Here is a 26,294-nt window from a genome sequence, read left to right on the forward strand (position 1 = left end):
TCCCCAGATTCCTCCATCCATCACTGTCTCTTGATCATTCAGGGAGATCATCCCTGCTGATTCCCAATATTCTGCTTAATCATGATTTCCTGTATAGCACTGTCAATTCATTTAGTTTTTGTTGTCTTTTCTCCAGCAATTCTGATCATACTATGAAAAATACACAAGAAGAGATAATAAATTCCTTTGTTATACTGTATACCACTATTGAATTTGAATTCAAGGGACAGCTAATCATCAAAATTTTTACACCACTGGTTACTTTGATGCATTGATTATATCAAGGATATATGTTTAAGCCTTCAGAAGAAATTTCTCTGATGGTAATTCGTTAATGATCCTTCTGCATAAAGAGTGATCCTGAAGGTTTCCTGTAAAAAGTAATATGAGAACTCAAGCCCAAAAGGAACAATGGTTAAAGTAACTGTACACTTCATGATCTGTTAGAATCATTGAAAGAAGCTAATCAGATAAGTTGTTCTGTCGTGCTGAAATTATTTCGACTTGCCCAAATATCCAAACTGGGTTTTCAAGCTATCGAATAAAAGACCAAAGTTGATGATGCTCTTAATTAATTGCAGTGTCTACTTTCTGAAGGAAAACTGGTTAAGCATCGTGGGAGGCTCAGAGTCCTTTATAAACAGGAAAGGTATCTGGAGTAAGTCATTCTTTCTAATTGGAGGATAAGGATCAGCAGAAACAGGAATAATTATTTGCATGGCACATGTGAGAGATTTCTTCTGATTAAAGCTGGAGACTTCACGGGCTTAGGTTCCTCTTTTGAGGTTTTAGCCCAGTTGACATAATGATTGGTGTTTAAGGCTTGCAGATTTCAGAAGCAACACTCAATTCTATAAAACAAATTAAACAGTCGTTCTCTGTCTAGATGAACATTAGACCACAAATGTCCTCCCATAGGATTTGTTAAAGTAGACCTGAAAGAGACATGTTTACTGATTATAGATGCCTTGCCATTAGAGGTCTACATAAAGCTCTTAATATCATTGCTGAGAGGTTCTGCTAACCCAAACGTAATAGGATGTTGTTTAAATAGAGAATTTGGACAAGGCTGTCGTAGACAAAATTTAGGAAGAGAATAACTGCTCTGTGAGGGTCCTTCTACATAGAAAAAACATGGGAGTCCTCAAAATGCTCCTCTTATAAATGCAAAACCTCAATAATGAATAGAAAGTCAAGACTTGGAATGATACATGGTCTTGAAAAAAATTGTATCTTAAAAAAAAAACAGATTGTCATCCAGGCAATAATTATAAACTAAACCAGGGGAAGGTATATTAAAACGGAGTATTTACACAATCTGAGAGCGTGTCCAATCATTGCTGGATCAATGGAGAAACTAAAGCTGAAATCTATTTCCCGAGGTGACAACCTTGCTTCCTACCACTTACGGTAGAAGGCTCTCTCTGGTTTGTTAATGACATGCAATGCTTGAAGCAAAAGAAAATGGGAAAATTTAAAAAAATTTTTATGGGTAAGTGTCTATAGGTATTGAACCGCACTTCTAGAGAAGAAGTAATATGAACATCAAGGGAAATTCATAGAAATGGTTTTTAGGTCTCCTTTATAAAAGTAAGTTTTACATCTATGTACAGTACATAAAGTTCTTGCAAATTTATAAAATTGTCAAATGTTTCCGTTGATACTGCAGTATAAAATTTTTAACTTCTTACAGGCTTTGGTGTTTCTACAGAAAATACGAAAATCTATGGGATCAGATGTTACCTTCATCGGGTTTCACATAAGACGAGGAGATTATCCAGAATTTTTTAAGGCAAGGAATCTAAAAATGATGATTAATTAATCATTATTATTTTTTCACCTTTGGAGTACTGGTTTCTCTTGGATTTGATTATCATTAGCATACATTTTGAGTTAATAAAAAAATCCTTTTTTTCTTACTTGCGAGTCCCATGTATCATTACATTCCCGCTTGTGTAATGTTTACAATATTTCTCATTCAAAATGTGATATTATTTTAATTAAACTCTTGGTATATAGTCTTCCTTAAAAAAGGCCTTTTTTTAATCATTCATTTTATCTATCATTAGGTTTTGAATCTATTTCTGTAATCAGAGCTATAGAGTATTGGTTTTAACTCGATAAAGACTTTAACAAGAACATTATTTCATAATAGATCATGAAATTCCATTGCCCCTAGAAAGTACTGGATATTATACACAGTTGTTTTTAAATGAAGAGCACTACAGTTTTGTTTTGTAGTATTATATTTTATGTGCATTGATCTTCACTGTAGACAATATTCCTGACTAGCTGTATGTTTTATCATTTTGTAGTTTTGTCATCAATAAAGAATACTACTACCTATGCTCTATCCAACACTATATTACTTTAATTTGATTAATTAATTTATTTGATATTTTAGGTTTTTTTAAAATAGTTTACTTATGTACAATATAGGTAAAAAATAGATACAAATAATGACTAATTCTTATAATTTTGTTAATATAGTATGATGCAACTAAAAGAAGATTAATGAACATTACATCTATATCTGACATTAGTGTGAGTTATTGTCATGGGAACTTTACCAAACGTAACTTAGTATTTTTCACCCACCTACTTATTCAGTAATTTGTAACTGTTGATATTCGAGGTTCCTTAGTAGATGTATGATGGAATATAATTAGTTATTATACATGGTACTACTTTTTCAGCTATCTATGCACATTTCTATGTCTCACGAGGCTAATCCTAGACTTTCATACCTTGCCATATCTTGGAGTCATAAAATGAGGATTTACATCCTTAGAAACTTCTTGTTTGGCTACTTTTAAGGGGGAGATGGGGTGTGCACTTTCTTTACAATTTAAGACTTAAAGCTTTTGAACTTATGTTCTGAAAAGAAATCTCATCAGAAAATCCATGGCTGTTGTCTTGCCGGTTTTCTCATTTCTTTTTTACTGTTTACATTAAAGTTAGACATGTTTTGAATTTTATTTCTTTTAGTAAAAGAAAGAACATGTTGAAATATTCCCCATTTTATTAGTGGCACATATCCAGTAATATACCTCAGCATCTAAGGTTAAAACCTTTCCATTATTAAGAGTCCTTGACGTAAGAGTTTGAGTTATCAATATAACATAGGGAGAGGCCAAGAATTATGCATATTCCAGATCTCTTGATTGGACAGCTAAGAAGCTAAGGATTAAAAAAAAAAGGTTTTAACCTAAGAGGGATTACATGCTTTACAACAGAGGTTAAACATCACCCATGCCAGTCATAGCAAGACCAAGGTTTTGCCTACCAAAGTAACAATCAACCACTAGAAATAAAGGATAAAGGCTTATATTTCACATAAATTAATTAGCTGATATTTTACCATTAGAAAATTGACTTGAAAATATTTATTTGTGCTTGAATAATTTCTGCATTAAAAAAAAAAAAACTTTTGGTCCAACTTTGAATTATTCAGTTTCGTTGAGTACTTGAAGAATTTCTGCATAAAAAAAAAAACTTTTGGTTCAACTTTGAATTATTCAGTTTCGTTGCTTTTTTGTATTTTGTTGATAATATTAATCAATTTATTAATTGCTTTTATGAGTTTATAACTTTTAAGAATAAAGTTAAGATATTATTAGTTATGCAGATACTTCTTGGGATTGACAACAATAGACTAACATGACCCTTTATTTTGACAGAAATTCTTTCACTGCAAAATCCCTGGACCACAATTTTACACAGAAGCTCTAAATTATTATCGTTCTATCATTGCAAATCCAGTGTTTGTGGTCTGTACTGATGACAGAGTGCATGCTGAACAACATTTTAATGAAACCAAAGATGTTATATTGTCAGGTTGGTATTGCTTTATTTTTAGTAAATGTATAGAGTAGATAGAAGTAAAGTTTGTGGGACAGCTCACTGTGTCATTATTATGTAGTTACTAAGTATAGACCAAAAACCAGCACCGTTTTATATTTTTAAGTGCTCCATTCTTATAGGGTGTTTATAAAGGAAATTGTATGTAGAATCCCCCCCAAAAAGGCAGTCTTGATTACACCATTCTGTACATTCACCCTGAAATGATATGTTTTTTCATTTCCAATTTTCTTTTATAGAAAATTGAGGTAGGGGAAACATAAATGTCAATATCTTGACAACCATATGACCCAAGACAAGAATTTACCACTCAAAATATTAACAAAATTTCAAAAGTAATTTGTGTTTTTCCTAGAGCCATATAAACCTGAGTCCTTTAATTAGGGAGATTGCTTTGGCGCAAGCTGGAATCAGTCAATAAAATTGGATAACAAGCAGTTATCCAACTGTTGAAGGTGTAGGGCAAGGAGCCCCGTCCCCTTCTCTAGTTAGAGAGCCTTCACTTTTGACCTTTGACCCAGGACTGAGAGGGTGGGTTGAGGAGGGAAGTTGGATTATAGGACTCAGGTTTGCATGGCTGGGAAAGAATACAAATTAATTGAAAAATTGATTTGTTCCTAAGCAACATACAAACCCTCGTCCTTTAATAAGGGAGACTCACTGCTTGATGGGTTGGAAGTACCCTGTAACTCAAGGTGGAAGGTTCAAATTCTTCCCTGGAAATGATCAACACTATCTATTGAGTCTATTGAGAAGCTAAACAAAGACCATTGCCACCCTTTATTCGCCTTTCATATGGATGAAAGACAGATAGGATCTGAGTTGTACATGTATACATGTATCCGATCAAAACTGGAGTCTACCAAAAGCATGAAGTCTCCCTCTCAGACAGAAAAACAGCGCAAGCCGTACTGTTTCCATCCTGAACTTTGTTTAAAAAAACAAACTAGTTCAGAGTGAAAAAGTTGACGATTGGTTTCCAGCTCCCCAGTTGCCTTCTCCACCAGGAAGAGCCCACTGTAAAAGCCTGGAGACTCATCATAAAAGACTTCAAGCATGCTTTTCTCCAACATCCCTTCCTTCTCTGCCCACAAGGCCAGAGCTTTTGTAGATGTTGGATGACCCATTAGGAAAATTGAAAAGGCCGTGAATGTATAGGCTCTTTCAGCGAAGTGTGTAAGTTGTGGGCAGGGATTTCAGGAAGGGCACAGGGTCCTTTCCTTATCCCCAGTGCTTTGGGCTTGGTCGGCCCCGAAGTTTTGGCTACTGTCCCCTTCAAAGGGTCAGGCCCCTTGAAGGAGACCATGCGGTGGATGAGGGAGTCCTTACTTGAATCTCTGGCAGGAGCGACTCTGCACCCCACACTGACGAGTTCAGCAACGGTGGAGCTACCTCTGGGGAAATTGCCTTATGATGGGCAAGGAAGGCCACCATCTTCCTGCCCAAAAGAACAAGGCTCCTGTATTTCTTTAAAGTGTTCAGGGCTAACAACATCAACTAGTTTGTGAAGTACATAACTGCTCCTGAACTCAGAACAAGCAGGAACATCATGGAGAGAGGCCAATGGCGAACCTCCAGGGTTGCTGCCTAGAGGGTGTGGTTGGATGGATCCCACCTGATCTGCTGGGTCCAAGTGAATTCTCAGACCTGCAGATCTGAACATCCACTCGAACTTGGCCCAGGCCCACGAGATCTGCTCATGGCAACTCCAAAAAGGGTTTCACTACAAAACTCTAACTCAGGTTAGTCTGGTCCAGCGGGCTCCGAATCACAGTTCGAAGTCCTGAGACATTGTGTCCATGAGAAACTTCATCCATCGCTAAGGCCAAAGATGAGGCATCAAGCTCTTGAGACTCTCCTTTCCCCCTCACAATTCAGACATTTCTGTGCTATGGACAGAACCTGAAATGTAATAGGAGACGACGAAGGTCCCGTCCAGACAGGCCAGCTGCACCGGGAGGAGAACTGTCACGTGACTCAATAGTAATGGGATACACACAGGTACTTCTCCTCCTGAGGGTTGGGATAGAGACACAGCAACAACCGATGGCATGGAGAACAAGCACTCTGCCACATATTCTTGGCCAACCAAAGCATGCATGTACTATCCTATCTAACCATTCGAGGGCTTGATGGCAGAAGGAAGCGCTTAAGTCCAAAGACTTGGAAGAAAGGGAGATGGAGATTGTCACAGCTACACCATCAACCATTGAGCAGAAAGTGAACTGGGCTGTACACTTCTGTCCATGTCATGGCCACCATGGTAGCTGGGCCATCAGGAAGCCAGGGTCTGGGTTACTCCCTAGGTTTGGAAACCCGGGTCCTGGTCATTGCCCTTGGGGTCATGACACAGGACCAGAACACCGGGTCAAGGACACAGCCCACTGACACAGGAGAGGAACATCGATTACCAGCTGCAGTATTACTGGGGTCAGGACACGGCCCCAGCCCCAGGGGCCACAACATGAGAGGAATGTCAGGCCCCTGCCTTAGCTCCATTTCCTCAGGACAGGAGGAGGGACAGCATGTCCCAGCAAGGTCCCAGGGGCCAAGGTGAGGCCCCAGGACCCTTGATCCCAGCCATGGTCCCAAGGTCCACAGCCTAGGGTCCCAGCCATTGTCCCGGGGTCTACGGCCAAGGACCAGTGCCCTGGGTCCCAGCTGGCATTGGGGTGGTACTTAAGTCCCGGGCCCAGTTCCATGGCTACTGTAGTCCTCAGGGCCCATGACATGGGACCGAGGGCCAAGAAACATACAGGTGCCGTCCACATCCTTCAAAAGAGGATTGGTGTCACATGGAGCCCTATCCATGCAACTACAACTGTCCATCCTGGACTCTTTGGTCTCCTCTTTATCCTCCCCCTCTTCCAAAATCCGAGGAGGACAAAGTGAATGATGAAAAGGAGGAGGAGGAGGAGGAGGAGGAAGAATAGCATGTACAGTTTTGCCTCCGCCTGGCTCTCTCTCCCAACTCTGTAGACAGAGCAGTCAAGGTCTGTGCAACCATCAGCAATAACTCTCCCCCAAGGAGAGAACCATGCAGGTGCCTCCATCAGGAGCCATGATATTGGGGCACACCATCACAGAGGGGAGGGGAAACTGGCCTTGTGACCCTTCAACTTGCAGGGCTGAAGGCACAACCACTGACACAGAGGGGGAGACAAAAGTTCAGGACCCTCTAGCACTAGAGACAGGGCAACTCCCAAAGGGAAAGAGGTCGAGATTATCAGGACCCAGAAGGAATTAGGGAGCCCCAGGGACATGGGTACCACTTACCTTTGCAGCCATGCCCATGTTCCTAACACCAGCACCTTACCTGCCACGCTAAAAGCGACCAGAACCTTCCGTAATTTCTTCTAGTGCTAAGAGGGAACCATCAAGCTCCCTGACACTGGGGAAGCACCATGCTCTTCACCACTGGTGTCACAGCAATACCACAGGGGAGCTTGTGAGAAGTGGCCTCAGCTACTAATTTCCTTAGGAAATGGAGAGCCTACCTGAAAGACCTAAGAAGGCTCAACTTCTTTAGGTCAGCTTGTTGACAGCAAACTGCCTGACAGCTACGGGATTTCCCACTCAGTGAACTTGAAACTCGCTGACATAAATATGAAGACTTTCCACCTCTGCAGCATACTCCCCTGGGCACTGATTCAGGGGTGTATTCACATGAGTGACAGCAACAGACATGTATGTCCCCAAAGGATAAATAAGCAGCAAAAAGCCTTCCAGAGTTTACTTAGGTGTTACCCAATCCAACTTCCACAAAAACTTTGCTCTCGTCTTCTCCTCAGGGAAAAGCCTGTCACTGCACCGGCCCCTGGAGGCCATGACCTACATTCAGCACACGGGAATGCCTGCAAATGAACATGGCCCTAAGTACAGAGGGAGGCAAATGGGTTATGGGTGATTCTGACATCATTTTACAGTCATACCCCCATGTGAGCAGCATGGAACAGTCTTGTCAAATTGAATACATTACATTTTCAAATAGTGTGCTATCTTCAAAACATGTCTTTCTCCCACATCTTTGGATATGGTCGCATAAACCCTCAATGAATTGCATAAGTGTGGTGAAAAGTATGAGTTTGATGCATACAATTTGGCTATTGATAAACCTGCCTCCCAAATACAAGGAGCTGAATCACTAACCTTTAATATAATTTTCATCATGTTTGTAGCCTGCCAGATCATGATGGCATATTTTAGCTCCACTGGATTCTACCTTGAGGGTAGTGGCAGTGACACTATCATGCTTGACATGTAGTTGCTTGCATCAGGCTCATTGAAAAGATTCTTTTTAGGTGTAAATGGCTTCATGTTCTGCTAGGTACAGGCCTTTTAACAATACACTTCAGAAGCCTTCTTGATGAAATTGGCCCTCTCATAGAAGCTGTTAGCATATCCATTATCTGCAAAACTCCATGAGATAAAAAATTTTCTCTAGATCGACAATCTCCTTGAAAATAATGAAGAACTCACAGCCAAAATAAGAAATGGACATCAAGGAGCATCTGCTACATATTGCCTCTGAGATATGGATTTGGTTGATGGATTTCTACTACTAAGCAATACTTTTAGGACCAAGGACTTAAGACTTATTTGTTTTTGCCTTAAGTTTGATTGCCTCAGTCTTCTTGTCACCAACACATGTAGCTGTGCAAGATGGATGGTTCAATACATGCAGAACTTATTGTACATAGACAATTCTCATCCTGGCCTTCGAAAGATCTTGTCCAAAGGTACTCTATCTGTTAGTTGTACTAAAAATTCAATTGCAAGGAACCCAGACACTGGATTAAAATCAATGCTGATGCTGCATCACAGCTTACAGGTATAACAACTTTCCATTAGAATACTGAGGCAAAGATTCGGTGGACAGCAACTAGGTCAGTCAGACCTACTATTGTTGAAGATATGATCAACAAGGTAGGAATTCACCACAGTGAAGAAACTCGCAAAGACCTCAGGAAAAGCACAGTAAAGAGAGATCATGATAATCTACAAAAACTGATAGATGGAATAATGAGTACATCAAATCCATTTCCTAGAGGAGAAGCTGATCCATCTACAAAAGCTTATAGATGGAATAATAACTACATCAAATCCATTTTCTAGAGGAGAAGCTGATACATTGGGCAATATAGCCACTGGAAAGTTGTCTTCCAAGATTACCTCCTAAAGTCTCAGCAGACTTCTCACCCCCTCTATGATGATGTCAAGGAAGGTTGCTTTGCTGATCAAGCCCACTTTGAGTGGAGCATACACCAGACAAAGATTGATAGTTTTTCCAGTGAAGGAATTTCGATTAAAGTCTCCATAAAGGATTTGAAAGTGTAGGAGATAAAATTTGCTAGAGATCTCTGGTCAACCTGTACAGTATACCTGGCAACTACCATGATACTTGACATAAAAGACGTACTAACGTACCCCTAGATTCCAGTTCCTCTTTGTACTGGTAAAACTGATGGCTTAAAGCACACCTCTACAAAAGCAAAGCTTGCAAATTATCTTGCATCAAAGAACAACTCAGAACAGCCTCTTTTGTGCGATACATAAATTGTTGAGGCCATGTACTTAATCCGATCCTTAAATCTAAAGGATATGCCTACCACATATAGAGAAATTGCTAAATAGATATTGAAGAACATTTGCATTGCATCAAGAGTTGACTGTTTATGACACATAGGTGTCCCCCATTTAAGACCATTGTGCAAAAGGAATGAGGAGCTTCATAATGATAAAACTATAACAGAAGCAAACCAGAAGAGATCATAAGATAGGAAACAACCTGTAACATCCAGCAAGTTCAAGTCTGACCTTCTTTCATTCTTGTCCACTGAATGGAGTAAGAATAAATATGCTGATGTGCTCCAGGGATATGATTTATATGTCTGCTGCTGAAGTGAATTCTTTCATTACACAACCATCAATGGGGCTGTCCTCAGAAGCAGTATTGACTCCTTGGAAAGAACACGAGGAAGCCGATACCAAGGTGATTCTGCATTTGATGCACGCTGCAAGCCTTGACCATTATTTAATTGCTGTTGTTCACTGTATTGATACAGATATTTTCTGCATTTTATATTGCCACTTGAAAGGCTATCTGGAAAACTCTATATGGATAGTAGCAATGATGCAGACAACACTAGAAATACATTGACATCTCAAAATTGACTAGGGAAATTGGAAATAGATGTCCAAACTCTTGTCTGTATTACACACTTTTTCAGGAAGTGATTATACCCGCTTCTTCATAAGAAAGGGTACAGTGAAGTTCTATGAGAAAATTGAGAAATTATCAGAAAAATACCAAGACCTATTTAAGGAAAACAACTGCTGGTAGTTCCCTCTGAAAATTTAATGAAGGGTATACAAAAGTTTCCATGCAATATGCATGGAAAGCCAAAGATTTCAAAGGTCAGTGATGCTCAATATGCCACGTTCAGAAAAAAGAATTTACCAAGAGATTCTCTGAACCCCTTGAAAAATTTGTCAGCTGATTCCACCCAATTCCCTCCATTATATCCTGCACTTGAGGAGAAGGTTAAGGATACTAACTATGTGACAAAGATCTACCAAACTCATCATGTGTTCTTGAATCCCAAAAAAATGGGGATGGGAACTGAAGGATGGAATCATGGAGATAGTCAGGTTTAAAAGTCAACACATGCCATTAGTGCTGTAACTGAATGCCAACCAGATTGATGAGTTGTCATGAGAGAATGATGAGGATGACAATGACGACCGAATGGATCCATATGACTGAATCAGATGACTCTTGATTATGAAAAAAAATCTTTTTGATTGATATCTAAAGCCTTCCATCTTCATGTACCTTTAGAAGAATAGCCTTCTCTTTCTGATCAATGTACAGTATTTATAATCTCTTCCACCAAAGAGGTAGTTCTTTCTTTGTCTGAATCACAATTTCTTGGAGAAAAATCAACTCATACCCGGAATACACCATTTCCTATTGGTAATCAACATGTAGGGCAACACACTTTGATGGATGCCATGTGACCCCCTTTCGTAATTAATTTGTATAAATTGTATATTGTTTTGTAGAATTTATATTTTCTTATAAACAAGACATGCTAAATTATAAAAAAAGTCTGTTTTTTAACAGATGTAGGTTGTGATTACATAGATTTAATGTTTATAATTTTGCGTAATTAGTGTCACCTAAAAGTGGTGAAAAATTTATGCGCTGTTTTTTGTTCTCTTGTGTATCTAAGATTACAACTTAATTCAATATAGTAATGATTGAAATAGCTAGCCCTGTCAATTTTCTTTGTAAATAAATGCAAATTAAGCCAAAACCCACCATTTCCATGGCACAACTGAAGTTTTCGCATTGGCATGCCAAGTTCAAGGCCATGCCCACTTTCGGTAGATTTGACCATATGTGACATTTTTGTACTAATTTGTATATTGTGTATTTCACTTTTAAGAGCAAATACATCCAAAAATTTTGAGTGATAAATCATTGTCTTGGGTCAAATGGCTGCTGAGAAATTGATATTTTAGTTTACCCCTACCCCAAATTACCGAATCAAAAAGAAATTAATGATGACCCCAAAAGCCCATGCTGTTTTAGGGTTAATGTACAGCCTGGCGCCATTAATACTGCCATTTTTGGATTCCACATACAGTACATTTTTCCTATTGAGTATGAAGCACTTAGAAGCATAAATTTAATGGTGATGGGCCTTGGAGTACTAATTTATGAGAAAATTATTGCATGCTTTCACTGTATAATTTTACTATAAGTACAAGGCACATAGAAAAAGATGCCGTATATGTAGTCAGACTTCAGTATTGATATGTTTAGTTATTGATATATGAAAACTGAAGTTTTTTTTCACCAGACTGATTACGTAATGTATCATAATTCTTCTCTCTAAATTAGTGCCCCATAGGAATTCTCCGATTTTGAATATGTTAGCAAACTGTTGATCATTGGTATGGAGAAACATAGCAGCAAGATGAAAAGAATTGACAAATGTTTGTCCCATAGATTTGACCCAACCTGAGGAGGACCTTGCACTCTTGGCTCAATGTTCCCACTCCATCATGACAGTCGGATCTTTTGGATTCTGGGGATCATACCTGGCAGGGGGAGAAGTTGTATATCCTTTAGTTAGCAACTGCTCCAAGATCCCATTCATGCACCCAACAACACTTGGAGAGCTAGGCTTCCGAAATTGGGTGGCTCTTGGTGTATGAGCCTTGCACATCTTTTCCAGAATCTGTTCCAGTTTGATCATTTCAAATGTTCTTCTTGTATTTATAGATATACAATATCTAGGTACAATACCTGAACATCAAAGTCTGGTATTCTTTAGAATTTATGTAAGGTTTTAGAAAATAGGTCCAGTCCTACAATGGTCAAACGTCTTTATGTGGTATTTATTTAAAAAATATACAAGGTTAACAACTTGATTTTCACAAACCTTTGAGTTGCACAAAATAGCTTTTAAAAAATCTCATACATTCAATAGATATGTTGCTAGTGCTGCTCGTTGTTCCAAAAAATTCTTTGTTGTAAATACTATAGGAATAAGTTTTTAATACAGTAAATATTCAAGAAAGCTTTCATGTTTAGTAATTGATACATTTTCTAGATATTTCTTCAGCTGTTACTTTATATGTAGAAAAACACTATTTTTGAGTTTTTAAATTGTTGTATAGTTGTAGAAAGTTGTATTTTTCCCCTCTAATCTTCAAGTTTTTCTTTAATAGAGAAAAATCAGCGATAGAAAGAAAATATTTAATGGTAGAAATACGTAGTTTTGCTTTATATTTGATTTTAGGTTAACTTAGTGATTAAGATTGTACATATTGTATATTTTGTAGAGAATAACTATTGAAAATTATACTTGTATTAATATGCATGATTTGATTTTCTAATTGTAAAGGTTCCAATTATGTTTTGCCTGACTGATTGAAGTATTTGTGGTGCTTAGTTGTAAATGTTGGTTTGTCCTAGCTGATATGCTAGATGTTGACCATATAATCATTGTTCTTAAACCAAAGGTTTTGCCATTGCTTCTGTAATATGGACTTTGTCTCGAGTTTTAGTTCCCTTCTTTTAAGTTATACTCGAACATTTTATTTTCCATATTTATTTTTTTGCTTATATTTTTTTACTACATATATAACATTTAGCTTATTATTTATTGTTAATTTCATATATTCTGGGTTACCTAGTGATGTTATCAGTTTTCTGTATTCAGCTGTATCCTAGGTATTGTTTTTTCCCTGTTGTGTATACATCATACGGGTAAAAGTTAAAATGAGCCTAAATTTTAATTTAATTTTTTTTTACAAATCTTATTTTTTTCATACAAACTAAGAAAGTCAGAGGAATTTTGACAAAATATTTTGTATACGCATTCTCCATTACCATACAAAGCACAGTGAATTTTTTCAGGATTTTGTGTTTTTCTTCCTATACCCCCATATATTGGCATTCCAGCCGGCCCCCTTAAGACCCAATTAGTAAAAAGCCCTTAACCTGACACCACATGCAATTAATGAAAGAATCACCTCACTAAGACTACCTCTCCCGAAAAAAACGTTCATCACGCTAGTATCAGTGTCTGCCCCAACACTGGTTGTGGCAGACCATGTCAAAGGTGCCTTCTTCCCACAGCTTGACACTGCCATTATCGTTACTTATCAGGGTCAAACAAGCAACAACATATAATGACTTCAGTCAATTACAGAAATTACTAATTACCAGATTCGTTTAAGAGAACTCAAGACCCTTTCTCTACATAAAGAAATTCATTGCGTTGTGTTACAAAGACAAAAGGACATACTATATTCTATTGAGCTTTTTCCCCCCAATTATTACTTACTAGTTTCATATGAAGTTCTTGCCAAGTTCGGATTACAATAGGCACGGGTAAACCACGATACCACATATATATATTTAATTTTACCCAGTCACGGAATCCCACGCACAGATATGCATATCCTTAGTGATTTATCCCATTCAAGGTAATTAAATATTATAAGATACTCATCCAAACTTCGGTTGACTAATTCATCCACTTCATTAAATGCTGGGAAGGAACGGCATCGTTAATCAAAGTGAAATCCTCCTCACTCTGATTAAGTTCTCCAAAAACCACACTACATACGTTGAGAAGTGACAGGTAGCAACTGTGTCTACTTACCTCTGCTGCCTCTGTCGTAAAAATAATGCGTTCGCTCTCTCTCAAAGCCACGACTTCCGCTTCGTTCGCTCACGACAAAAGAAACAACAAAACGAACGAAACCAACTATTCAACACAAATCGAACGAAACAATCAAACAACTTACATCGCATTGTTAACCACTTATACAACTATTCACTAGACAATATTCCTTGGTAACAATGCTTATTACAATTAAATATAAACAAAACCTTCATTTGTACAGAAACCTGCACATTTCCACTTAACGCAATGTAATATAAAAGAACATTTTCCATATACAATATGAACATAGATATTCAATAACAATTGATTTCCCATGTCGTTATTGTAAGTAACGACAGCCATATCCCAAATTCTAGCTTGGGATCGTCTTCTTCTCTTAGGAGATTTTAACGCCAGAGTGGGGCGAGACTATGAACTCTGGCACAACATAATCAGCAGGCAAGGCGTGCGAAACTGCAGTGATAATGAACTCCTATTTTGCCTTTGTGCTGAACAGGAACTGTTGATCACTAATGGGTAGTTCAGACTTCCAAATCAATTTAAGACTACCTGGAAACATCCTAGATCAAAACACTGGCATATCTTAGATTATGTCATTGTCAGAGAACAACTCAAAAATGAGGTTTTGATCACAAGAAGCATGCTTGGAGCCGATGATGCTGGACGGACCACCGGCGGCTTATCACAAAATTAAAACTTACCATCAAAAGGAAGCCACGTATCACCAACAAAACGAAGCCAGAAGAAGATACGACACTGGTTAATTAAAAGATCCTGATATACCTCAAGCTTTCCAAGCAGCAATCCATCAGAACCTACCATCCAGAGAACCTTCAATCGACGCTGAGTGGACTAACTTACAAGATGCCATCAATGAAGCTGCAAGAACCATAATCGGCCACCAGAGCAAACAGCACCAGGGCTGGTTTGACAACAACGACAATGATGTTAAGTCCCTCATTACCGCCAAATGGAAAGCTCGAATAGCCCTCGACCAGTACCCTAACCGTGCACAAGTAAAGCCACAGTGTAAAGCCAGGCTTCGAGAAATACAAAATGAATGGTGGCAGCAAATGGCTCAAGACCTACAAGGCTATGCCGACAGTAGGGACCTTAAAAGCTTCTTTGCCAGCACAAAGAAAATTTTTGGACCAAAGCACACTCTTGGCAGCAAACAACACTATGCTCACGGAAGATAAAGAGATCCAGAACTGTGGGTTGAACATTTCAACACCCTCCTGAAGAGGAACTCATCAGCCCAACAAGACTTCCTCCGAAATGTGCCACAACATCCACCCCAATTTTGGATGTAACTACCACCTACATTTCAAGAATTTGATGCAGCTTGAAAACAAATGTGCCAAGGGAAGGCCGCAGGACCAGACAACATTCCCACTGAATTCCTTAGCCACAGCGGTTTAGTCCTAAAGACACGTCTTCACTCCTTCATACTAAAAATATGGGAGGAAAAACAGGCTCCCAGTGTTTGGAGATAGAAGAGATTGTGGAAATTATAGAGGGATATCCTTGCTATCAATTGCAGGGAAGGTCTTGGCAAGGATCATACTAAATAGATTACAAAATGAAGCTGATACTATCATGCCAGAATCCCAGTTTGGTTTCCGCCCATTTAGAGGAACCATAGACATGATTTTCTGTGCTCGCCAACTACAGGAAAAATCAAAAGAACAGCAAAATCTCACATTCCTAATTTTCTACTACCTCGAAAAAGCATACAACAGCGTACCAAGAACAGCCATGTGGTCTGTCCTCAAGCGCTTCGGAATCCCTGAGACTTTTGTTGACATGATCTGAGTCCTACATGATGGATGACAGCTAATGAAATCCATCAAAGCAACCTATCAGCCCCCTTCCCAATCTCTTGTGGACTAAAACAAGGATGTGTTGGCGCTGACCCTTTTCTCTTTTTACTTAGCTGCCATGCTATATGAAGTAACCCACAACAACCCAGGGGTTGAGATAAAATACAGATTAGATAGAGGAATTTTCAAATTGGCCAGACTCAAATCCCAGCGCAACACCAACACTGTCAATGTGACAGAACTACAGTATGCAGATGACAACGTTGCCGTAGCCCCCACCCAAGCAGAACTCAAAGAATCGGTGGATAATTTCCATGCTGCCTCCACGTTTTTTAGCCTAACCGTTAACAAGGCCAAAACTAAGATACTAGCCCAGCCAAGGCCTGGGAAAAATCCACCAGTAACTAACATCACCATGGATGGAACCACCATTGAATGCATCAAACACTTCCCATACCTGAGAAGTATCCTTACCACCCAGAACACCTCCAAAGAGATTGAAAACAGGTTACAAGCTGCCCACACTGCATATGGGAGACTATCTACCTGGGTGTTCATGAACAAAGACCTAACCCCCTATTACAAAGGTGATGTATATAACAGCATTATAGTATCTACCCTGTTATATGCATGTGAGACTTGGACTCATTATAGTAGGGACCTCAAAAAACTTGAACAATTCCACCAGAAAAAACTGAGAGCAATAATGAAAATCAAATGGAATGGCTGTGTCCAATACAGCAGTCCTTGAAAGAGCCAACGTCACCAACATTGAGGCCATGATCATGGAACACTGCCTAAGATGGTCTGGCCACGTGATGCGCATGGAGGACACAAGACTACCAAAAAAATGCTCTTAGTTGAGTTAAATACAGGCTATCGCTCTAGATGCCACCCTATGCTTTGATTTAAAGACCAACTCAAGAAATCCCTCAAGGAAGCTAACATAGACCCCAAGATCTTCAAAGCTTCAACAAGTAACAGGAATGAGTGAAGCAAAGTTAAAGTGGGCACGGATCTCTTTGAGGAGAATAGGAGACCCAACCTGTTAGCAAAATGACAGCAATGCCCAGAAAGAGAAAATCAACCACAACCACCTTCCATGATTCAGTGTGATCAATGCCCTCGATTATTCAGGGCACAAATTGTTCTTACGAGTCATAAAAAGGCTCACCACCCTAACAATAATTAACCTACTATGACCCTCTCCTCTATTCAACCTGCTATTGGGACTGAAAACTATGATATTCGGATACGAGTACATGCCGACGACAGTTACTTGGCAGCAAGTAGTATGCATCTCTCTCTCTCCATTGTTTACTACCTTATTTTACTCACCCTTGATTGTATCTGATCTTTCTCTTTTAATTTACTTCTATAAATGTAAATGATTTGCTCTCTTAGAAAAAAGCGAGGTTTTCCCCCATTAATTTACCTGTGAAGTCTAATTAAATCAACAAACAACCTAATTGTCAAGCCTGCTGCTCCATTTGTTACCAAAGCCATGATTAAAGCATAGTAGAAGAAGCACCTGCAGACAACTCCTCATAATAGATATACTGTAGTATGACCACTGAAAGATTATCAAGTAGCTCACTAGGAATTTTGAAGATATTGCCAGTAGTGAAAACTTTAATCAAGAATTACTTTGCTCTTGAAAATTACTTCAAATGACCTCCTTCAATAAGCACAATGCAGCTGGAGAATAAGGCAGCTCAACAAGCTTAAAAAACACCACCAGCATTGACCACAGTAGTGACACTATGAACTAATTCCATGTGTTACTACCCTTGAAGTTATCCCGGGTCATCATCCTACTTCTCACACAAATCACAAAAAAGGGCCACCTTTTCTGCAGCCATCTCATGAATATCCATGATCAAGATATTTGAGTGATAGATAGCTAGAATCTATGTAAAATACAGTTGATGTCACTGTTACTACTGCGAATCACCAAAGGCAATTATGAGCAAGTATTCAAGACTGAAGGAAAGGTACACTAATTATGAAAAATTGTAGTCAACACCAGTTTGAATGCTTGTATCACCTTCATAAATATCTTTTTGAAATTTTTCCTATATATGGAGCTCGATGGGAAATGAGTTTTTGCCCGTCTTCAAGCTTTGGTATCGATAGATAATTTTTCCATGATTTTAGGGTCTTTCTTATAGGTCTTCATCCTGCTACTTCTGTGCTTGGCTTAAGGCCTAAATTTGATATTCAATTCATTTTATATACAGTATACTGTAATACTTTTCTAACTGTTCCTCGTCCATTTTCATCACATGTCCAACTATCCACAACTTTGAGATGTCTGCTTTCTAGGTGCTGAAAACTACACTGCATTTTTCTATCCCCTTTTCATTTATAACCCAAATTTTCGTACAGATTTCCGACTGTGAATTTTTACATTCTAGTCACAGCTTTTCAAAATTTGTTTGTATATCGGTGCACATTTCTTCTGCACAGAGAAGTAGAAACCATAGCTTAAGTTTCGTGGCTAGTACAGTGGTAACGTGATCGCCTAGCGTTCGCATGGCAGCAGATTGATCCCAGCCTGGGACAGTGAATTTAAGCTGTTTATTGGGGAGGCTACTTCTGGGGTAGGTTGTGCTTGCATGGCTGAAGTTCTGGTGAACATCTATCCTGATGAAACTAGAACTGAAACCAGACAACGGCATCTTTATGTGTTTTCTTTACTAGTTGAAAATTTTTATTCACCAGTAGTTTGGCAATCTTTTTTCCATTTCCTCCTGGATGAAGGTACTGATTATTTCCCTACTTCATTTAAAATAGCTGCTGGGTAGCATTATGCTCTCCTACAGGAGGCATTCCCTCGTGCAAGACAAGTAAGGCTGAGGGAGACGGGCTATACCAGCAACCTATCCACAAGGAAATAGTCTTCCCTTCCAACTTACTGGAAACTGGGATGGGCTCTGTGCTACTTGGTCAGCCAACTACCCAATAAGGTAGCCAACCCCTCCCAGGGTTGTGTCTGTTGCTCCATCCTGAAGGGTTGGCAAGTTCAATTGAAAGGAGCAAGGAACCTTGACTCTCAAGCGAAATGTCAGTTCTCATCGGTTACTTCTGAGGGACCAAGAGATTGCTGTTGAGTCGTGCTCTGTAAGGGGGGGAAATCCTGTCGTCCACTTCGGTCCAATTGGAGTTGGTTATGTAAGTATACTTACGGATCGGGAATACCAGAGTAGCCAGTACTCTGTAGAGGAAGATAGAATTACATCAAATCTCCTTAGTAATCTCTGTTGAGCAAGAGACTGGTCGCTAACAACCGATCACACACAACTACTTCCGAAAGGCAAGATTGAGACATATCTTCAATCCTTTGTTACACAGGTAATTGTATGCATAAATCCAGCTACAAACCAGTAACACAGACTGTCGAGGCAGGACGTATATACGGGCGCAGCCCGAATGATTCATTGTGTCCAGAACTCGATTGTGGAACATTGATCAACGTTAGCAACTGAGACCACCTTCTTCCTATGACTGAGATCCCTTAGAAACGACGAATACGTTTTGTATGTATTTGTTCCGATCAGTAAAACTGGCATACATTCCGAATGTCCGATCAGTAAAACTGGCATACATTCCGAATGTTCCCTCCCAGAGAACAATTTTGGAGTCTTAAATATTTTTAATACAGAACTAAGATGGCCGATCCAAATGTCAGAAAGGAACTGCCTGGAATGTAGGAAGAATCTACTTGTGAATAGACTACGTATGTCAGGTTATGGGAAAGAAGAGGGTAATGCAAAACCTGACTTCCTGTAAGGAATTCAACTGTCGAACCTAATGATTTATTAGAGGGGTTCTAATTGTATGATGATACATAGTCCTTGTTATCTCTCACAGTTGTGCATCCGCCCGTGAGAATAACGCATGCAACTCGCAAAGCGAATTGCCATTGTCGGCAGTAATACTGTAGATCGCTTGGCCCCATACGGTTGCTTGCAAACGTAACTTCTTTGCCGCTGGGTAGTGTTCGAGCCCACTTGCTGGAATAATATATGTGTAACGAACTGCAAAATTATTGCCCATAGAAAATAATTGTCGACTAGCTGTAGCATTGTTAACATGTTCGTGAGCATATGTGCAACCACGAAAAGTACATGCAGTTAGCACAGTGATCAAACCTATATCGGTATCAAGTGGTTGTTGCCTGTCTTGCGGGCAGGACAAGTGTCACCGTAAGTGAATACTTGCTTGCTTTTGTTCATGAACGTAAGCAGAATCTGACACTATTCTCTCGGGTCAAGAGGCTTGCGAAGCATAACCTTGCAAGGGTATTTCTCACTAGCCCGTTTTGTGAGTGCTCCAAAAAGCTCTCCATTCTGTAAGAAAAACAAGCCTGAGAAAGTTATCCCAAAGGATTACGTTTCACGAAACTCGGAATCTAACGAGACTCGTTGTGCCCCGGGGGGTAAAATGATGGCACGCAGCAGGCTCAAGTGATTGGCATTAAGTCGTATTTACGGCCGTAACCCTGAGGGTTTTGTCTTGGTGAGCGTGCATGCACAACTAAAGAAGTTTGTTTCAGCCTCTTATGGGGTGTTAGCGAACGCCTGTAGTTACGTAAACCTCCTCAGGGAAGGGAGTTTACCTGCACACTTTGTTATGCTTAGTGTCAGGTGGGCTCTCCTCCCATGGAGAAGCGTAGTCTCGCATGTAAGTGTTTGTTGGTCCAGTATGCAAAGAATACAAACAGTAGGCAGGTTTGTCTAGGCTTGTCAGCGAACATTGGCAAACACCAGCAAATGCTATCAAGTGTCGGCAAACGTTGCCAGGCACTAGCAAATGCTGGCAAGCACTAGTGAACGCTGGCGTGCTCTGCTGGGCATCAGCAAACGCTGGCGAGCACTGGCAAACACTGACGAGAAGAGAGTTGACTCTTACCTGTAAGAATGGGTACAGGTAATGTGAGTAATAATGAGGTCGCAGATGTTTGTCAGGGCAGAAGAACTTGCCCCATCCACCTCGCTACAGCTCAGTGGATGGGTGCACAATACTTCGTGGTAACACTTCTCTACGAAACTAAGTTCTTTGAGAAGTACTCATGCTCATCCTAACCCCCACACGGGTTTGGCAAGTAACATGTCATCCCTTTGGAAGGGAACAAAAAATGCTTGTGCTGCACTCAAGACAACAACAGTTTCTCCCTTGTAAGGTTGAAATCATGAGGCACAGGTCCCAAAAGGCTTGGCCTCACAGAGCTCCAAAGCTATGTTGTACCCAATAGGCACTATGTAGGCAATAACTCTGAAAAGTTACTGTATAACCTACGAGCAGTTACAGTAATGCCTCTAGATAGGAAATTAATTGGTTCCGGAGTGGCTTTTGTGTCATGATTATTTTGTATGATGAATCATGTTTTACATGTAAATCACCAAATTCATTCTAAGCCCTACAAAAAAAGCTATAACCTCAGTGAAATTGTCAAATACATTTGAATCATTCAATATACCTAACCTAACTGTTAATGCCTGTAAATGAAGTATTTATTAAAAATAATGCAATAATAAATGGAAAATAATACAATACTTACAGTACAGTACTGTACATAAACAAAAAATGCAGTACTGTATGAAGTGTACTATTATTATAGTTACCCTTTCTATAGAAAGGTATGCTGTCTATCATGCATAAACATTTTTTAACAATAACCAATTTATTATAATACTATTAATATTCATGTGTGATACATACATAAATAACCTAGTAGAATGAATAAATTTCAGTTGTTCAGTCAATAGTTTTCTTAACTGTTATTTGTGTACCAAATTGAAATAAAAATACTGTGCAGTATATCGCTAATGTTTTGATATGCGTAGTAGCATTGTGCGCACGAGTACATGCAATACAGTACTGTTCATTGTGTTTTTAATTTAAAAACGTACTTATTGATATAGAATTAATTGTAAATAAATAATCACGACATTAAAAGAAAAATTTTTACTATCTGTTATTTATTTATTGAAATGAAAGAAAAATATATCGCTAATGCGTTTGATATGCATAGGAACATTGTTCGTTTGTACATATAATACAATTCTGATCACTTTTTTTTTTTATTTAAAAAGGTATACAATTATATAAAATTGTAAATAAATCACCATGGCATTAAAAGGAAAAATATGTTATGATCTGGTATTTATATACCGAAATACTGTAAAAAAAAAAGTATCGTTAATGTGTTTGATATGCGTAGTAGCATTGTGCGTTTGTACATACAATACAGTTCTGCTCTTGTGTTATTTAATTTAATAATGTTTTTGCCATAAAATATTAAATAAATTAATCGTGACATTAAAAGGAAAAAATGCCAAGATTGATATTTATTTACTAGAATAAAAGAAAAATATATCGCTAATGTTTTGATATGCATAGTAGCATTGTGTGTATGTGCATACACACAATACAGTACTATTCCTTGTGATTTTAACTTAAAAATGTCCTAATTGATCATGGTACAGAGACCATCAATGAGAGAGAAGGATGATGGTGGCAAGATTACAGTTTGGTGGCGCGCGAATTTTAGAAGTATTCTCGGCGCCAGGCGAATCTTGTTTCGCATGCAAAATTTTTTTCGTATTATGAGGCGAAAAAATGTTAGCATCTTGTTTCTTTTCATGAATATTTCCTATACAGAAACTTTTGTATCTAGAGGCATCACTGTACTTCCTCGTAAGAAGTTGAAACCATAAGGCGCATGTTTAGAGAGGCCTGGACTCACAAAGCCCCATGAGCTTTGTTGTGACCCACAGGCACGATGTAGGTAATAACCCTGAAGAGTTATAGTCTACGAGCAGTTTCTCCCTTGTAATAGGTTGAAACCATGAGAGCACAACAAAGCTCCATGAGATTTGTTGTGTCCAACATGCTCGATGTTGGCAATAACCACAAAGTTATAAACTACGAGACTCGTCGATGGGAGAGATAGCGACCGCAAGCAGTCGGCAGGTATCACCATCTGTGGCAAAGAACCCCCAAAGGGAAATTGCTCATGAGACTTGTTTTGTACCCTGAGGGTATGACGGCAATGAGCTGGAACTGCGAGCAGTCACCTAACTCCTTCGTCATCAAGCTCCGAAGAGCAAGAGCAAGGTATGAACGAATCCAGTTCCCACCAGAGGAAACCCCGGTGGGGAAACCACACAGGCGAAGGCAGTCTCCTGCGGGCGAGAAAGTTGACCAACCTGTTTTGTAATTCCCCCAGCAAGTGAAAAGATTGCCGGACAATGGCTGGTGGAAGGTAAATTTCCCTCAGAAGGGAAAGTTGCCCAACACCTGGTGGAGATTAACTCTCCCTTGGAAGGGAAAGTTGCCCAAAACATGGTGGAGGTTAACTCCCTAGGAAGTGGAAGTTGTCCAATACCTGGAGGCAGACCTCAAGGCAGCATTTTCTGTTTCCCATCAAAAAGCTGTGTTCAAGTTGAAGGTCAGCATCAAGAGCTGCCTGTGAAACAAGCTGAGGCTCGTTTCTGTGTTCACCCCAAAGAGATTCCCCCCTCCCCCCCAGACTGAAAACCCCAAAGGGAACCAATCTGCCACTGCTCTTGTTCCAACGCCAGAGTTGCAGGAACGAAAGTGAGTAGAAGCAGAGAGTGCTGCAGTAAACTGTAACACCCTCGGAAACCATTCCTTAGCGGGGAGACCTGAAAGCCCCAAAGAAGGTAGGGAACGGAAGAAACTTCCACTGGAGGTGGCCGCCGTTCCTTCGTTAAGGGAAGCAACGGAATCCATCCACACCTAAAAGAAGTCCAAGTCATAATCTGAAAAGGAAAAGGATTTTTTAAACTTTAAGTCAGTTCCTTTTAATTGTAAACCAGTTGAAAGGTTTTGATGGGAAAGCAAGAGTATGTCTTAACTCTAACGAGCTAAAATAAAAAATGACAGTTGTTTAGTAGTGCTGGTGTAAGCGGGGTGGTTGGTTTACCCGCGCTAATTAGCGGAGGCTTGTTACACCTCGCCAAAGTTATAACAACTAGTTTCAGTTATTGCCGAAATAATTCTTCTACGTAAAGAGCATAAGGTTTGTAAATAGTACTGGAACAAAGAAATGTAATTGTGGTATCATCAGTTTTTCTGTCAAATTTCTTATGTACATGAACCTTAATCATGGGTAATTTTAGATTTAAATTACAATAGAGTTCTGACTTTTTTCTAAATTAAAATGACTAAAGATATAGTTATTATACCTTTGAAATTATACAAAATCTTTGTTGTGATAAAAATAAAACTATGTCTCATGTTCAATTGCAGTAAAAATCTTATTTCCAAACATTCCTATATAAGGATACAAATAAGAGACAGATTTTTCATGATAAACAAGTTTCAGAATTTTAAACCATGATGATAGAATACAAAAATAGCAGTCTTGAGGAAAGAAGAAATATAATCTGTTTTACTGGTCCAAAAATTTGCATAATTTGTCCACTGTATGGTACGGCTTTCCTGAAGGTTAACCACTGGGAATATCTCCAGAAATAAGATTATTAAGACTTCAACCTAACCATTTGCTTCTCGTTCTGCTTTTCTTATGTAAAATCTTTGTAGAGCTTGATCAAACTTTTCTCCAACAGTTCGTTTTGTGAATAACTTTCTGATTCTCTCCATTCTTTTTTCTTTATCTTCTAATTCACTCTCTTTCTTAACTTTTACATTTGCTCTATGTGCAAAGTCATCATCCCTCTCTTGTTTAGAGTTTTCATCTCTCTTTTCCTTTTTGTCTTTTCTCTCAGGAGACTTGTTTGGTTCTTCTTTTATTTTTACTTTTTCATGAGGTTTTGAATTTCTTTGTGGTGACCGAGATCGACTTTCTCTGCGACGGCGATCATCTCTTTTATTAGAAGGGCTTTTGGATCTGCTGCTTCTTCTGTGGTGTTCTCGGGATCGAGATCTGTGTCTACCTCTATTATTTCTATCTCGTTCGTGAGATTTATCTCTTATATATTTTTTATCACGCCTATCATTCTTTGCTTTATCATCCGATTTGTTCCTGTCTCTTGCACGCTCTTGTGACCTACCTCTTTCTCTGCCTTTATCATCTTTTTCTCTCTTGTCCCCAGACTTATATTTCTCTCTTCTCTCTCTGTATGACTGCACTTCCTTCTCATCATCAGAATCAGAAGAATTCACTTCTTGTTTTATAGCCTTCGGTCTACCTCTACTTTCCCGTTCTGGTGACTCACTAAGGTCTCGCTGAGTTCTGTAGTGTTTTTGTCGTTTTGGGTCTTCTCTCTTCTTGATGATACCCATTCTACTATCTTCATCACCATCACTATCTGGTTCTTTTTTCACCTCTGATTCACCCATTTTTTGTTTGAAGAGGTGGTTGTAAAATGCACCAAAATTCTTGTGTTTCATAACATCTATCTTCTCTGAAATAGAGTAACCAAAATTAACAAGTAAAAAATAATAAAATTTAAAAGTTTTAGCTAAAAAATACACTATTCTCAGTAAGTTACCATCTTTTGTATATAGAACGATTTGATTGTATCAGAAATTTCCTTGTTGCCAACAAAGAAAACACTATATAAGATTATTACTATATTATCATACTGTAAAACCAAACTAGTGAGTTGAAGTTTTTTTTTATTAGATTGCCCACACTAAATAAAAATATCTTAAAAAAATTTTTGTGAATTGTATTAAAAAAAAAACTATTTGCTCCTGTATATTACAAACCCTTGTGCTTTACATAGAAGAGGTAACAGCGAAGTTAGAATACAGGTATACCTCACCCTTCATCGGTAATTTGTTCCAGGAGTCTAATTTCCTAGTGAAAATTTACTTATCACTAGGCTAAACCATAAATAACCATTCCCAGTTCTGTATTTTATCCATAAATGCAATTTGAATAATACATAGTTAATCCATACATATACCAAGGCACTTCCCCAATTTTGGGGGGTAACCGACATCAACAAATGAAACAAAACAAAAAGGGGACCTCTACTCTCTACATTCCTCCCAGCCTGACAAGGGACTCAAGCGAGTTCAGCTGGTACTGCTAGGGTGCCACAGCCCACCCTCCCCCGTTATCCACCACAGATGAAGCTTCATAATGCTGAATCCCCTACTGCTGCTACCTCCGCGGTCATCTACGGCACCGGAGGAAGCAGCAGGGCCTACCGGAACTGCGTCACAATCGCTCGCCATTCATTCCTATTTCTAGCACGCTCTCGTGCCTCTCTCACATCTATCCTCCTATCACCCAGAGCTTTCTTCACTCCATCCATCCACCCAAACCTTGACTTTCCTCTTGTACTTCTACCATCAACTCTTGCATTCATCACCCTCTTTAGCAGACAGCCATTTTCCATTCTCTCAACATGGCCAAACCACCTCAACACATTCATATCCACTCTAGCTGCTAACTCAT

General features: G+C 39.0%; 3 protein-coding genes across 3 annotated transcripts in view; 2 read left to right on the forward strand and 1 right to left on the reverse strand.

Annotated features, from left to right (window-relative positions):
* The window catches only part of LOC137638777 (galactoside alpha-(1,2)-fucosyltransferase 2-like), a 60,607-nt gene extending 47,631 nt beyond the window's left edge, over window positions 1–12,976 (forward strand). The window contains exons 7-9 of the mRNA XM_068371148.1: window positions 1,694–1,792; window positions 3,681–3,837; window positions 11,879–12,976. Coding sequence (XP_068227249.1) covers window positions 1,694–1,792; window positions 3,681–3,837; window positions 11,879–12,087 — 465 coding nt within the window. The 3' untranslated portion in view covers window positions 12,088–12,976. The remainder of the gene's footprint in view (window positions 1–1,693; window positions 1,793–3,680; window positions 3,838–11,878) is intronic.
* A 3,034-nt stretch (window positions 12,977–16,010) lies between these two features.
* Window positions 16,011–16,643, forward strand: LOC137638788 (uncharacterized). The gene has a single exon (XM_068371159.1). It carries the CDS (start codon window positions 16,011–16,013, stop codon window positions 16,641–16,643), a length of 633 nt encoding a protein of 210 aa, XP_068227260.1.
* Window positions 16,644–24,156: 7,513 nt separating this feature from the next.
* The window catches only part of LOC137655018 (nuclear speckle splicing regulatory protein 1-like), a 52,446-nt gene continuing 50,308 nt past the window's right edge, over window positions 24,157–26,294 (reverse strand). The window contains exon 5 of the mRNA XM_068388924.1: window positions 24,157–25,290. Within this exon, the coding sequence (XP_068245025.1) occupies window positions 24,419–25,290 (872 nt within the window). The 3' untranslated portion in view covers window positions 24,157–24,418. The remainder of the gene's footprint in view (window positions 25,291–26,294) is intronic.

This window comes from Palaemon carinicauda, chromosome 1 (genome assembly GCF_036898095.1).
Source record: "Palaemon carinicauda isolate YSFRI2023 chromosome 1, ASM3689809v2, whole genome shotgun sequence".
NCBI lineage: Eukaryota > Metazoa > Arthropoda > Malacostraca > Decapoda > Palaemonidae > Palaemon > Palaemon carinicauda.

What these genes read in the sequence shown, in the direction of transcription:
- LOC137638788 (XM_068371159.1), top strand. Translation starts at nt 16,011, where the DNA reads ATGCTATATGAAGTAACCCACAACAACCCAGGGGTTGAGATAAAATAC.